Consider the following 15615-nt stretch of genomic DNA (forward strand, 5'->3'; position numbering starts at 1 on the left):
GAGGAAAAATTTGGTCAAAAGTGTCTGTTTATCATTGAGCTCGACGGGTTTGAGGAAAAATTGGGTCAAAAGTGTCTGTTGATCATTGAGCTCGACGGGTTTGAGGTAAAATTGTGTCAAAAGTGTCGGTTTATCATTGAGCTCGACGGGTTTGAGGAAAAATTGGGTCAAAAGTGTCTGTTTATCATTGAGCTCGACGGGTTTGAGGTAAAATTGTGTCAAAAGTCTATTTTTATCATTGAGCTCGACGGGTTTGAGGAAAAATTGTGTCAAAAGTGTCGGTTTATTATTGTGCGCGACGGGTTTGAGGTAAAATTGTGTCAAAAGTGTCGGTTTATCATTGAGCTCGACGGGTTTGAGGTAATATTGTGTCAAAAGTCTATTTTTATCATTGAGCTCGATGGGTTTGAGGTACAATTGTCAAAAGTGTCTGCTTATTGTAATATTGTGTAAATGTGTCTTTATCATTGAGGTCAGGGGGTTTGAGGTGAAATTGTGTAATAATAATTGCTTACACGCATATAGTGCTTTTCTGGACACTCCACTCTACGCTACGCGCTTTACAGAATGAGGACTCCCCTCCACCAACACCGAGGTCATTTATCATTGAGGTTAAAATTGTGTAAAAGTGTCTTTATCATTGAGCTCGGGGTGTTAAACTTTATTTTATATAGCGCCTTTAAAGGTGGCTTCTCAAAGCGCTTAACAGGATGACAATAACAATAAATAAGAAGAATACACAAGATAAAACACAATTACAATACACAGAGGAGACTGTGGAAGGTGGTACTAAAAAGAGCAGAGGGGTGAAGAATGGAACAGTTCAGTAAAGGCTTTTCTGAAGAAGAGGGTTTGAGTCTGGATCTGAAGGAGTTTAGAGAAGGTGACCCTCTGATATCCTTGGGGAGAGAGTTCCAGAGCTTGGGTGTGGAGCAGGAGAAGGCCCTGTCACCCCAAGAGTGTAGAGGGGCTTGGGGGGACAGTAAGGAGAGCAGAATTAGCAGAGCGAAGGTTGTGAGGTGGAGAGTAGGGCGATAATAGTTCAGACAGGTACTGAGGTGCCTAGCCATGCATAGCCTTACAGGTGAGCGTGAGGATTTCAAAGTCCACATAGAATTTAACTGGATGCCAGTGCAGGGACTCCAGGATAGGAGTGATGTGGTCACTTGCACCAGACCTGGTCAGGATTCTGGCTGCTGAGGTTTGGACAGACTGCAGTTTGTTCAGAGTAGATTTTGATCCCCCTGCAAGTAAAGCATTACAGTAGTGAATTTGAGAGAATACAAATGTTGATCAGCTTTTCAGCCACAGTTAGTGATAGCGTAGGGGGTAGTCTAGCGATATTTCTAAGGTGAAAAAAACATGTTTTGATGATATGCTGCACATGTGGGTCGAATGTTAAGCCAGAATCAAATATAACTCCAAGGTTTTTCAATTTTGATTGAAGCTCAAGTACAGAGCCATCTACAGACAGGGTTACAGGACTGGCTTTACGAAGTTGATGGGGGGTGCCAATAAGCATGACTTCAGTCTTGTCGCAGTTAAGATGAAGGACGCTTTGAGTCATCCAACTTTTTACGTCAGAGATGCAATTAGATAGAATAGAGACAGCCACATCAGTGTCAGGTTTGGTATGGATGTATAGTTGAGTATCATCAGCGTAAAAATGAAAGCTGAGGCCATGTGATCTTAAAAGCTGACCAAGTAGGAACATGTAAATGCTGTAGAGCAAGGGGCCCCGTATTGAGCCCTGAGGAACACCAGACTTGACAAGACCAATTTCAGACCTGTACCCATTGAGAGAGACAAAGCGATCGGTGAGGTAAGATTTGAACCATTTGAGGGCAGTGTCAGAAACTCCAAACAGTCTCAGGACGAGAAAGTAAGATGTCATGGTCAACAGTGTCAGAAGCAGCACTGAGATCAAGAAGGATGAGTATAGAGAGAGAACCAGAATCAGAAGCTATTAGATGATCGGTGGTGATGTAACTGGAGTGTGACAGCACGTTCTAGACTTTTAGGAAGAAAGGGTCAGTTGGAGATGGGGTGAAAATTAAGATTGTCGAGAGCCATGTTAGGCTTTTTTGGCAAGGGGGTAATGGCAGCAGTTTTGAGGACCCCTGGTATAACACCAGTGCTCATGGATTCATGTATAATATTGAGGACAATGGGACAGAGAGAAGAGAAACAGGACTGGAATAAAGTGGTGGGAATGGGGTCTAAAATAGATGTGGTGGGTTTCATGCGTGTAACTAGTTTGTTGAGGGATGCTGAGTCAAGAAGAGAGAAGCTGGAGAGAAGGGAACCAGAGAAGTTGGATGAGGAGGGAGGAGGTATGGAAATGATATGTGCAGTGGAGAGAATGTGATGTGCGTGTTGAAGATAAAATTGTGCAAAAAATGTTTTATCCTTGAGCTCGGGGGGTTTGAGCTGAAATTGTGTAAAAGTGTCTATCAATGAGCTCGGGGGGTTTGTGGTAAAGTTGTGTAAAAGTGTCTTTTTATCATTGTGTTCGGGGGTTTTGTGGTGAAATTGTGTAAAAGGGTCTTTATCATTGAGCTCAGGGGGTTTGTGGTGAAATTGTGTAAAAGTGTCTTTTTATCATTGAGCTCGGGGTGTTTGAGGTGAAATTGTGTAAAAGTGTCTATCAATGAGCTTGGGGGGTTTGTGGTGAAATTGTGTAAAAGTGTCTATCATTGTGGTAAAATAATATTTTTATCATTGAGCTCAGGGTGTTTGTGGTGAAATTGTGTAAAAGTGTTTTATTGAGCTCGGGCTGTTTGAGGTGAAATTGTGTAAAAGTGTATTTTTGTCATTGTGCTCGGGGGGTTTGAGGTAAAATTGTGTAAAAGTGTCTTTATCTTTGAGCTCGCGGTATTTGTGGTAAAATTGTGTAAAAGTTTCTTTTCATTGTGCTCGGGGGGGTTGTGGTGAAATTGTGTAAAAGTGTCTTTATCATTGAGCTCGGGGTGTTTGAGGTAAAATTGTATAAAATACTTTTTATCGTTGAGCTCGGGGGGTTTGAGGTAAAATTGTGTAAAAGTTTATCATCGTGCTCGAGGGGTTTGTGGTGAAATTGTGTAAAAGTGTCTTTTTATCATTGAGCTCGGGGGCTTTGTGTTAAAATTGTGCAAAAGTTAATCATTGTGCTCGAGGGGTTTGTGGTGAAATTGTGTAAAAGTGTCTTTTTATCATTGTGCTCGGGTTGGTTTGTGGTAAAGTTGTATAAAAGTGTCTATCATTGAGGTGAAATTGTGTAAATTGAGCTCCTGGTGTTTGAGGTAAAATTGTGTAAAAGTGTTTATCATTGTGCTCGGGGGTTTGTGGTGAAATTGTGTAAAAGTGTCTATCATCGTGCTCGAGGGGTTTGTGGTGAAATTGTGTAAAAGTGTCTTTTTATCATTGTGCTCGGTGGTTTTGTGGTGAAATTGTGTAAAAGTGTCTTTTTATCATTGAGCTTTGGGGGGTTTGTGGTGAAATTGTGTAAAAGTGTCTTTTTATTATTGTGTTCAGGTTGGTTTGTGGTAAAGTTGTGTAAAAGTGTCTATCATTGAGGTGAAATTGTGTAAATTGAGCTCCCGGTGTTTGAGGTAAAATTGTGTAAAAGTGTTTATCATTGTGCTCGGGGGTTTGTGGTGAAATTGTGTAAAAGTGTCTATCATCGTGCTCGAGGGGTTTGTGGTGAAATTGTGTAAAAGTGTCTTTTTATCATTGAGCTCGGGGGCTTTGTGTTAAAATTGTGCAAAAGTGTCTGTATCATTGAGGTAAAATTGTGTAAAATAGTTTTTATCATTGAGCTCGGGGGGTTTTTGGAGAAATTGTGTAAAAGTGTCTATTATTGAGGTAAAATTGTATTTTTATCATTGTGCTCGACGGGTTTGAGGTAAAATTGTGTTAAAGTTTCTTTATCATTGAGCTCAGGGGGTTTGTGGTGAAATTTTGTAAAAGTGTATTTTTATCATTGTGCTCGAGGGGTTTGTGGTGAAATTGTGTAAAAGAAGAGTGTTTTTATCATTGAGCTCGGGGGGTTTGAGGTGAAATTGTGAAAAAGTGTCATTGAGCTCGGGGGGTTTGTGGTGAAATTGTGTAAAAGTGTCTATCATTGAGCTCGGGGGGTTTGTGGTGAAATTGTGTAAAAGTGTCATTGAGCCCAAGGGGGTTGTGGTAAAATTGTGTAAAAGTCTTTATCATTGAGCTCGGGGGGTTTGGGGTGAAATTGTGTAAAAGTCTTTATCATTGTGCTCGGGTGGTTTGTGATAAAGTTGTGTAAGTCTTTTTATCATTGAGGTTGGGGGGTTTGAGGTGAAATTGTGTAAAAGTGTTTTTATCATTGAGCTCGGGCTGTTTGTGGTGAAATTGTGTAAAAGTGTCATTGAGCTCGGGGGGTTTGTGGTGAAATTGTGTAAAAGTGTCTATCATTGAGCTCGGGGGGTTTGTGGTGAAATTGTGTAAAAGTGTCTTTTTATCATTGTGCTTATGGGGTTGTGGAGATATTGTGGTTTTTGGGTGTAAAAGTCTTATTGTTCACACGTTGCTGCTGTGATGTGGCCTTTCGCCTGTAGGTGGCGCTCTCTCCAGTCTTTTTTAAATGTACCAGTCTGTACACATCCTCAGTCAAGGGGAATATCTAATTAGTTACTCTCCAAATAGCATTTTTGTATGAAACATTTAAAGAAATCGACAACCACTTTTCAAAACGCACAATAACACAGACTGGTATGTTTGACAACGAGTAAATAAGAGAAAGGCGAAACGAGAATTCACCATCACTTTCTGCATGTTTACCGTGACCTGTCCTGATCATGAGAAGTCTCAGACGCGTCTCTTCACCAGACAGTTTAATACAGCAGTTCTACATGGGACCGATGTGAGAGTTTGTGGGTAACAGTGATGGCTCTCTCTGCTGTACTGCTGTGGCCCTCCCTCCTGATGACACAATCGTCTCACACTTCACCTTCACAGACACAAGCTCCATGTGTTTGTGGTGAAATTGTGGGTCTGTTGGTGTAAAAGTTTATTATTGAGCTCACTGAACTGATCTCGAAGGCCACTTTAATTTCAGTTGGCGTCTGACATTTTGAGTGAAATTGTAGTTTTGTTGGTTTAAGTGTGTTTGTTAAATTCGAAGTGCGTCGCTTTGCCCTTCTGCTTCTTGCGGCAGGGCAGGCCCGCGGCTTCGATGTCGCCCAGGACAGGGATGTCCTTCCAGTCCACAAACGTGACGAGGATGTTCTCGGCGATGTCCTTCCCGAAGATGGAGAGAATTTAGGAGTATCAGTGCGAGTCATGACTTCACAACAGGAAGAGAGTTCGCTCGGATTCACTGACTGTCCCTTCTGATCCAGGATGATCCACACTTTCTCCAGCAGTGTGATAAGACTTCGATATGAAGTCAATATTCTAAAATACAGGAAACAGGGATCCTGAACACGCAGAGGAACCCAGATGTCTGCACTAGCGTGAGAAACACAGTGGACTCTAAACACAGTGAGCAGCATCACACCAGATCCATCACGAGCCCATAATCATGACGATGGTGTCAAAACAGCAGCCAGGTCCTCTCAGAAGATCAGACAGTTGTATTCAACAGTTTGTACCACCTGTGATACTGAGACAGACACATCTGTCACTCTGGATACCTGAGACTGGGGACTCACTCTCAGGGGGAGATGAGCCTGATGAAGTTAGGAGAACCAAAGTAAGTGTTTGTACCTCCAGGAAAGGTGTTTACCTCCACACCTGTGACACCTTTGTGTTGTGTTTGTAGCTGTAGGATACCCATCACAACAAGCTACTGTATAAACACAATTGTAGCTGCTGTAACATCTATTCATGATATACTGTAGATAAGATTTTGTCTCTTGAGGGAATTTTGTATGGACACCCAGCACTCCTGTACATTAAAACAGAAGGGTAAGAAAAAAATAAAATAAAAACATTATTCTATTACAAGAAACAAGAAAAACATCGCACATCACTCCATTGTACATCTGCAGTATAACACATCACAATATGTACCATTTATAACACGTCACAAAACATATCCCACTCACTCATGTTTATTAAAATGCAGATTATATTATATCGAAATTTATTTCATTTAAGTTTGTTTGCTGATAATTGTTTGCTCTCAATACAATACAAAATAAACCACACATTCATATTCAATAACTGCTTCACACGCACAGTTAAATCAGTCTCCGTATCGACACACCTGTCAGCTCTCCTACCGTCTTATCTCTACTATAGGAGTCCCCGCATTTATTGGAGCCTCGATCACCACCAGTACACGGCAGCCCCACAGAGGAAACTCTTCAGAGTGGTCTGGGCACGTACACTCGTGGAACCCGCCCGTCCTCTCCGTGGACGTATAGGGTTTCCCTGCGAGAGCCGGGCGAGGCGGGTCGTGGACGTGCGAATCTCTCAGGCTGCAGAGGCGCCTATTCTCGCAGTATTACGGCTCTCGCTCCCAGCTGCGCCTCCAGTTCCTCCGCATTCCCGAGTCCCGGTTCCTCCGGTTCCGCTCCTTTCCTGTAAACTGCATTCGGACCTGCGGACCGGAGCCTGCAGTCCTGCTGGAGCGGTCAGAGCGCCGGCCCGGCCGCACCAAAGGTGAGGAGAAACTTCTGAACTCTTCTCTCTTCTCACGGTGTGTCGGTTTAGCGAGAAATGTTGGATTTTCGGTCCTGAAATCGGGAAATTGCTCGCAAGTCACGCTTTCAGGGTATAGGATCAGCTCCTGAAAGCTCATCGTACACCGAAGTTTGTTTAAAACATCCGTTTCTTTTAAACCGTTTATACATCCCCGAACAATTTCTCTCTCCTGATCCGTGTGGTCTGGAATACAGCTTTGTGGAGAAACTCTCGAAAAACAGCACGATTGACTCTTTTTACACACAGAGTTTGTTTATATATATATACTTCCTCATTTCTGCGCAGGTAAATTAACAACCCTGAAGTGAGATGGAAGATGGACATTAATATTCATCTCGTATAGCGCCTTTAAAAGAGGCTTTTTATCGTGCTCTGCAGAGGAAGACTCCGCAGCGAGAGGAAACAGCAGATTGACACAGGACCCGTGAAATTAAAGCTCTTTTATTGAGGAAGGTTTACAGTCTGGATGTGAAAGACCTCAGGGAAGGAGACTCTGCTGTCCTTGGTGATGTTTTTACCTGTTTCTCTAAATCTTAAATACTACTCGTTTATTTTAAATTGTTTTTGCACGTTTGTTCCCCAAAAGAGTATGTGTTTAATGCACATGTGAAGTATTAGCTCTTCTAAATACGGGCACATTTCAGAAAACACTTGACTCAGTGCTGCAGGTTCACAGGGGAAGTGAGTTTAAAACGGAGTCTTTTTCAGTCTATTCGCAGTTAATCATTGTATTGAAGTGCGATTTGTCTCAGTTACTTTTAAAATTTCTGGATTTCCTGAGCCTTTCACCTGCAGCAGCTGATGGATTGACAGAGCAAGCCTTTTATTGGAACAACACGAGTCACATGAGAGTTTACACGTGAAAAGTATTTTCATGTTGAATGTTTCCAGAGTGAAGAGATGCGTTACGAATTTTCCTGGCGGTTTATTAAGTTTCATTTGGAGTTTTCATTAGGAGAGAGACAGGAGCTGGTTTACTTTCACTTTCTCTTGTCGGGGATCGGAGATTGGTACTGTAAACTCAAGCTGTTTGGAATGTACTAAATATTTTAATCAGGTGTTTATTTAAGGTAGAATGATTGATGTAAAACCTGACTATGTGCTGATGGTACTGGATTCACACTGTTAGTATTCATGATGCTCAGACATGCTCAGATATGAACATTTCCTGTTTGTTGCTCAGAGGCCGTGTTTATTGTACAGCTGATAATACCAGAGAGGAATCAGTACAGATGAACAACAGGAATTTATTTGGCCCGTAATTAGTAGTGATTCAAGGTTCTCCTGTCCTGACTGGGCAGCTTGTTCCCCTCTCCCACCCCTCTCTGTGTACAGTAGAGCCTCCCACTCCTGATTTTAAGTCTTAGTGTTGCTTTGAGTTTCAGTGTTAATTCTGAGGAACTCTGAGGTGTCAATATCTAACTGGTCTTTAATGATGACTGACTGTCACTGAGGATGTTGAATATTTTGTATATATTTATGGTTCACTATCTTCACCCTGTCAGTGTGGGACACTCCCTTCAGACTAAAGGGACTCAGTTCCTCCAGCCTGTCAGTTTCACTGTTTTTAAACTAACATCATGCTAGTTCTCTTCAGTGTGGATCACAGTAGATAGTTTCTAAGCGGTTTGAAACTATACAACACAGATTTCCCAGCCAGGTGGCTGAGTCCCAAACACTTCTTTATGAAATGCGACATTTTAGACTCACTACTGAAGAATCGGGACGAACTGAATGATTTTACAGTTTTTATATTGTATGTATTTTCAAAATAAGGTGGTATAAAGGTTCATACTGAGCACAGGAGTCCCATATGTGTCTGAACTGCCACTGGACACTCAGAGTGTTAGTGGGACTCTACAGGGCCCTCCAGAAGTATTGGCACCCTTGGTAAAGATGAGCAAGGAAGACATTGGAAAAATGTCTGTGTTGTTTATCAGATGAGAGAAATCTAACCTTTCAGTGAGGTTAAATTATTCTAAGAAAAAAAATCCTGATGAAAAATAAACATGTACTATTGAGAGAACAGTTAAAAATAAAAATATATATATTTTATATAAATTGTAAGAATACAGAATAAGAATGTTGTAAGAATACAGTTTGATTAACTAACATTAACAGAAGGTTTTTGTATACCACAGAGAATACACAGAAAAATAATCTCAATAATCTGTGATTTTCCTCTCTCACAGGGCAGGGACAATAGGAAAGATATAGAGATGTTTTATCGTGAATTTTAAATGGAATGAAGAGGGAAGATATCTGTGATGAGAACTTTATCATGTAAATAATCTGTGATCTTTCTCTCTGACAGGGGAGGGACAGGCTGATTCCCAAGAGGCACCACAGCGTCTCTCAGAGATCAGGATCGTGTTGCTGGGGGAGAGAAGGTCTGGGAAGAGCTCAGCAGGAAACACCATCCTGGGCAGAGAGGAGTTTGACACAAAGGGAGTAACTAAGGAGTGTGTGAAGAGACAGGGTGAAGTAGCTGGGAGGCAGATCACTGTGGTCGACACTCCAGGCTGGGGTTCCTCTTTTATAAGAAGGGCTGATCCACAGTGTGTCAGAAAGGAGGTTGTGAAGATTGTGTCTCTGTGTCCCCCAGGACCCCACGCTCTGCTCCTGGAGATTAATCTGAACTCAGACACAGACTGGAGATCAGTGAAGGAACATCTGGAGCTTCTTAGTGAGAGAGTGTGGAGACACACAATAGTGCTGTTCACCAGGGGGGACCGACTGGGAGACACAACCATTGAGCAGCACATTGAGAGAGGAGGGAAGGAGCTCCAGTGTCTGGTGGAGAAGTGTGGGAACAGGTATCATGTTCTCAACAACAAGAACAGGGGTGACCGCACTCAGGTCACAGAGCTGCTGGAGAAGATAGAAGACATGGTGGCAGGAAACTATGGGCTGTACTTCACTACTGACATTGACCAAGTATACACTGAACTGGAGACATACAATAGAGAGATAGAGAAGCTGAGACAGAGGTTGGAGGAGAGACAGAGAGAGACGGAGGAGCTGAGACAGAGGGAGAAGGAGAGACAGAGACAGACAGGGGAGCTGAGACAGAGGGAGAAGGAGAGACAGAGAGAGACAGAGGAGCTGAGACAGAGGATTGAGGAGGAGAGACAGAGAGAGACAGAGGATCTGAGACAGAAGTATGAAAGAAGGGAGAGAGAGAGAGAAGAGGAGCTCAGACAGAGGTTGGAGGAGGAGTGGAGCAGGAGAGAAGAGGAGCTGAAGGAGAAGATGAGAAAGACACTGAAGGAAGAGGAGCTGGAGAAAGAGACAGAGGAGCCCAGACTGCCTGTCAAGAGGAGGAACAGTATAGACCTCAACCCTCCCGACAGTGAGTGTGATTGATGCTGTATTACTGAGTCACTGATCTTACTGCTCATCAGACTGAGAGATTCAACCATCTTGTGTCCTGTTAGGAAATTAAAATCATACTGTGCTCCGCTCTGTACTGCGTTACTAACACAGTGGCACACAGATCTGTGTCTGTTTAAATCCTCTGTGCTGTAATTGAACTGTTTTCTCTCAGGGAGATGAGATTTAATCCATCACACAGCAGCTCAGTCTCTGTAATCTGTTCCTCAAAACTGTCGGACCAACACTCAATCAATCAAGGTTTATTGATCGATGCACGAACAGTACAGCACACAGCGGTGTTGTCAGCATTGAAATCTGCGAGCTCGTTAAAGGCTCGTTAAGAGGGATAGAAGAGTTGGAGGACAGGAATTTATAGGGTTTAACATTGGGATACAACAGATTACACAATTGCAATTTACAGATTGTGCAGAAGTAACACAAGAAGAGGTATTTAGGTGTCCTGACAGTGGTAGGGTACATGGTAGGAGGTATTGAGGTGTTCTGACAGTAGTAGGGTACAGGGTAGGAGGTATTTAGTGCTCTTCGTAGGTGTCCTGAGAGTGCCAGTGCCCCCTGTTAGTTCAAGGAGGTAACTGCAGGTGTCTGCTGTGGTTGGCTGTTCAGCAGTCTTACTGCCTGGGGGAAGAAGCTGTTCTGACACCTGGTGGTCTTGGTATGATACTTCAGTACCGTTTTTCAGATTGTAGTAGAGAGAGCAAGTTGTGTTTAGGGTGACTGGGGTCCCTGAGGATGGACCTGGCCTTCTTGAGGCATCTAACACAGTAGATATCCTCTGTGTTCAATAGTGCAGCCGGTAGTGTTCTGAGCCAGTGTCACCACCCTCTGGAGGACCCTGAGCTCGTGGGCAGAGCAGTTACCACACCAGGCAGTGGTGCAGCCGGTTAGGATGCTCTCAGTGGTGCAGCTGTAGAAGCTGGTCAGGATGTGTGAAGGCAGGCTGAACTTCTTCAGTCTGGGGAGAGAGAACAGGCGCTGTCTTGTCTACGGGGTTGGTGTGGTGGGTCCAGGTCAGGTCGCCTGTGATGTTGACACCTAGGAATTTGAAAATCTGGACCACTGCGGACCCACTGATGTGAATGGGTGCCTGGTCTGTTCCTGTGGTCCACCATCAGCTCCTTAGTTCTGCTGGTGTTCAGAGAGAGGCTGCTGTCCTGACACCATGCTGTCAGCGTTTCTACCTCCTCCCTGTAGGCGGACTCATCACCGTTCGTGATCGAGCTGATGATCGTTGTATCGTCCGCAAACGTGATGATGGAGTTTGTGTTGTTCCTGGAGACGCAGTCGTGGGTGAACAGGGAGCAGAGGAGAGGGCTGAGTTTGCAGCGCTGGGGAACGCCGATGTTCAGAGTCAGGGTGGAGGATGTACTTATGCCGACTCTGGGCATGATGCCCAAGAATAATTCCCAGATGTAAATTTCTTTCATAATGGACAGCAGCCCTATCACCCTGCAACTCCCAGCTGGCAGCCCCAACTGGAGCCCAGCAGGTGTGAGCCTGGCCAGTACCTGCAGGGGAGACTCCTGGGAAAACACTGAGGCTGCTGCTGGGAGAGGTGTGAGTGGGGCCAGCAGGGGACGCTCTCACCCTGCGGTCTGTGTGGGTCCTGATGCCCCAGTATAGTGACGGGGACACTGGACTGTAAACAGGCGCGTCCTGCGGATGAGACGTCAAACCGAGGTCCTGACTCTCTGTGGTCAATAACAATCCCAGGGTGTCTCTTGAGAAGATTAGGGGTGTCACCCTGGTGTTCTGGCCAAATTACCCCCCTTCTGTTTACCCATCATGGCCTCCTAATAACCCCCCTCTCTGAACTGGCTTCATCACTCTGCTCTCCTCCCCACTGAGAGCTGGTGTGTGTGAGAGGACTGGAGCATCATCCAGGTGGGGCAGCACACTGGTGGCGGTAGTGGGATCCCCAGGACCTGTAAAGAGCTGCACCCTGGTGGTGGTGGTGGAATCCCCATGACCTGTAAAGCACTTTGAGTGGAATGTCCAGAAAAGCGCTATAGAAGTGTAAGCAATTATTATTATTATTATTATTATTATTATTATTATTATAATGACTTTTAAGTTACGTTTGTCAAGAAATGACTTGAGCAAATTGTACTCCTCTTACCTGTGGAGAGGTTGGTCTCCTCTCATGTGTCACCTCCCTGATGCTCCTGTCTCTCGCCCTGTTGCAGTGAGTGAAGGGGACCCTGCAGTCAAACCCAGACTCCAGCCCCGCCCCTCTGAGCTGAGACTGGTGCTGCTGGGCAGGACTGGTGCTGGGAAGAGCGCAGCAGGAAACACCCTCCTGGGCAGCACACAGTTCCCCTCCCGGCCCAGCCTGTCCGCGGTCACCCAGACCTGCGAGAGACACAGAGGGGAGGCTGCTGGGAGGCAGCTCTCCGTCATCGACACGCCAGACCTCCTGGACAGCAGGGGGCGCCAGAGGGACGTGTGTCTGGAGGTCCGGAGGTGCCTGCTGCTGTCCACCCCAGGACCCCACGCTTTCCTGCTGGTGCTGCCGGCCAGACGCTTCACGGACGAGGAGAAGGGAGCCCTGCTGACCATGACCGAGGTGTTTGGGGAGGCTGTCCTGAATCACACTGTCGTCCTCTTCACCCACGGGGACAGTCTGGGACAGGAGACAGTGGAGCAGTACATTGACACACAGGGGAGAGACCTGCAGCAGCTCTTAGAGAGCTGTGGGAACAGGTATCATGTTCTCAACAATATGGACATGGGCGACCGCACTCAGGTCACACAGCTGCTGGAGAAGATCGAGGACATGGTGGCAGGAAACACTCTGGGCTTCTTTGTGGACCAGGATGCAGAGGAGAGGCTGAGAGAAAGAGAGAACAGATACAGGGAAGTGGAGGAGGAGGAGGGCAGGAAGGAGAGGGAGCACCATCAGAGAGAGCAGGAGCTGGAGGAGAGATACAGGGAGCAGCAGCGAGAGGCGCAGGAGGAGAGGAGCAGGACGGAGGAGCTGAGGAGGCAGTGGGAGGAAGGGCTGAGAGAGGAGTACGACAGGAGGCTGCAGAGAAAGGAGGCGGAGATCCAGGAGAGGTGGGAAGGGGAGCTGCAGAAGAGAGTGAAGGAGCTGCAGGAGTCCTCCCAGCCTCAGAGCCTGGAGCCGGGTCAGAGTAAGTACCCCAGCAGTGGTGGATGCCCAGTCAGGGTGGGGTAAATTCTGCGAAGCAACTTCCAGAGAGACAGATCTGCTCACAAGGCTCCAGATCTTTCTCCTGACTCAGGAGTGAATCGGTTTAGTATTGGGACCATGAGGGGCGATATGTGCTTTTTGCTGAGTACTGTTTTAATTTGTTTTTGACACAAAAGAACAGAATATGATTGCATATTAAATATGAGTCTCTAGCACAGACGGCCAGCATTTCCACAGTTAAACTTTGTCAGACAAGACTTTCAGGTCCGGTCCTGTTAGACCAGGAGGACAGCTGGTCCAGAGGTTCAGGTCCGGTCTTGTTAGACCAGGAGGACAGCTGGTCCAGTGGTTCAGGTCCGGTCCTGTTACACCAGGAGGACAGCTGGTCCAGTGGTTCAGGTCCAGTCCTGTTACACCAGGAGGACAGCTGGTCCAGAGGTTCAGGTCCGGTCTTGTTTCACCGGGAGGACAGCTGATCCAGTGGTTCAGGTCTGGTCCTGTTACACCAGGAGGACAGCTGGTCCAGTGGTTCAGGTCCGGTTCTGTTAGACCAGGAGGACAGCTGATCCAGTCATGTTGGAGGACAGCAGGTGTGAGGATGCTGTACCAGGAGAACAGTGTTGAAGTTCTGTGATTTTACAGACATGATGTTCTTTCGTTAGAGGTTGTGCTGCAGCAGGTGTTGGTGTCAAACTTTACTGTGTTTCAGTCCCACCAATGGACTGCAGAGTCCCACTGTGAGCTGTTACAGAAGCCCCTGTCTATACGGAGGAGAAACACAACTTCTACCAAGAATGAGGAATAGGTCAAGTTTATATCCTAACAAGTTTGGTGTTGTTCCTGAGTTGTACAGTTGTACGTTTAAGGACTGAGCGCATGAAGGTCTGTTTTACCCAGAGTGGTGGGTGTCTTGTACAGACTGCTCTGCCGTACTGTTGAAATTTTATATCTTTCAGAAATCAGCTGGATAAAGAAATGAGATTCATCATCGTTGATCTCTAGCTTGTTTGGTAGGGAGTAGTAAATGTGTCACTTGTGACCTCCCTTCCTGTCTCTCCTCATGTTGCAGTGAGTGAAGGAGACCCTGCAGTCGAACCCAGACTCCAGCCCCGCCCCTCTGAGCTGAGACTGGTGCCGCTGGGAGCCGGACTGGGGGCAGCAATAGGGGCCCATCAGGAGCAGCAGCAGGAACAGTGATAGGAGCTGCAGTAGGAGCTCAGATAGGAGCTTTACTGGGAGGAGAAACCAGAGCAGCACAGACTCACACACAAGAGCGCACACAGCCCGCAGACACACAAGAGCGCACACAGCCCGCAGACACACAAGAGCGCACACAGCCCGCAGACACACAAGAGCGCACACAGCCCGCAGACACACAAGAGCGCACACAGCCCGCAGACACACAAGGGCACCCACAGCCCGCAGACACACAAGGGCACCCACAGCCCGCAGACACACAAGGGCACCCACAGCCCGCAGACACACAAGAGCACACACAGCCCGCAGACACACAGGAGAACACACAGTAGTCACAACGCAGTCTCACACACAACCTGAAGGCATTCAAGAATACATAACACTCAGACACATAGAGAACACACACAGCCCGCAGACACAACCCTCAGACACACACAGCCCGCAGACACAACCCTCAGACACACACAGCCCGCAGACACAACCCTCAGACACACACAGCCCGCAGACACAACCCACAGACACACACAGCCCGCAGACACAATGAGCAGACACACACAGCCCACAGACAGGAGAGAGAAACAGACAGGAGATCGAGGAGCTGAGAGAGAGCTGAAGACACTGAGACAGGAGCAGGAGAGGGAGAGGAGGAACTCAGGCAGTTTTATCGGAGTGACAGAGAGACACAGAGACACTGCCGCAGGTCAGTCACTGATCTACACAGTCTTTCCCAGCCGGAGAGGAAGACCGGATACTTCCTGAACACAGAGTGAGGACTCTCCACTGAAACACTGATCTCTTCCTCGTAAGAGATCCGACTCACTGAAAACCAGCCCTTAGTGCCCCATGTGAAGAACACTAATTTTAAATAATGTTCTATTTTGCTATTCTTTGTATTTTGGTATTCTTTGTGTATATATATAAATGTCATGAATACTTTTGGATATAATTCTGACATTGTATATTTGTATGTAACAGAATATATTGTAGCATTTACAGGTTCTTCTCAGGACAAAGGACCAGTGGAGACGCGATTAACGAACCAGACTTTATTCTTTATCAACCACAGAATATACACACACATGACGGAACACGTACACATCTTTAGGGTGGTAATTACTTAACGACTTAACAACAAGCTATACACTTATAAGACACTAGAACTACTATGACATTATTACACAGGTAGGGTCAGCCGCTGGTCATCGTGCTGACCCTCA

At 46.0% G+C, this 15615-nt stretch overlaps 3 protein-coding genes across 3 annotated transcripts in view; all 3 read left to right on the forward strand.

Moving 5' to 3' along the window:
* The window catches only part of LOC148671850 (uncharacterized), a 28053-nt gene extending 12709 nt beyond the window's left edge, over positions 1-15344 (forward strand). The window contains exons 5-10 of the mRNA XM_088632980.1: positions 5162-5277; positions 6453-6612; positions 8969-10006; positions 11242-11445; positions 12234-13181; positions 14271-15344. Coding sequence (XP_088489106.1) covers positions 5162-5277; positions 6453-6612; positions 8969-10006; positions 11242-11445; positions 12234-13181; positions 14271-14398 — 2594 coding nt within the window. The 3' untranslated portion in view covers positions 14399-15344. The remainder of the gene's footprint in view (positions 1-5161; positions 5278-6452; positions 6613-8968; positions 10007-11241; positions 11446-12233; positions 13182-14270) is intronic.
* LOC148671849 (uncharacterized) overlaps positions 1-15615 on the forward strand; it is a 139636-nt gene that overhangs the window by 17023 nt on the left and 106998 nt on the right. The window lies entirely within an intron of this gene.
* The window catches only part of LOC148671851 (NACHT, LRR and PYD domains-containing protein 1-like), a 260967-nt gene continuing 251839 nt past the window's right edge, over positions 6488-15615 (forward strand). The window contains exons 1-2 of the mRNA XM_088632760.1: positions 6488-6612; positions 6940-7159. The gene's annotated coding sequence lies outside the window, so the exon portion shown is untranslated. The remainder of the gene's footprint in view (positions 6613-6939; positions 7160-15615) is intronic.

This window comes from Lepisosteus platostomus, chromosome 5 (genome assembly GCF_059453375.1).
Source record: "Lepisosteus platostomus isolate fLepPlt1 chromosome 5, fLepPlt1.hap1, whole genome shotgun sequence".
In the NCBI taxonomy this organism is placed as follows: domain Eukaryota; kingdom Metazoa; phylum Chordata; class Actinopteri; order Semionotiformes; family Lepisosteidae; genus Lepisosteus; species Lepisosteus platostomus.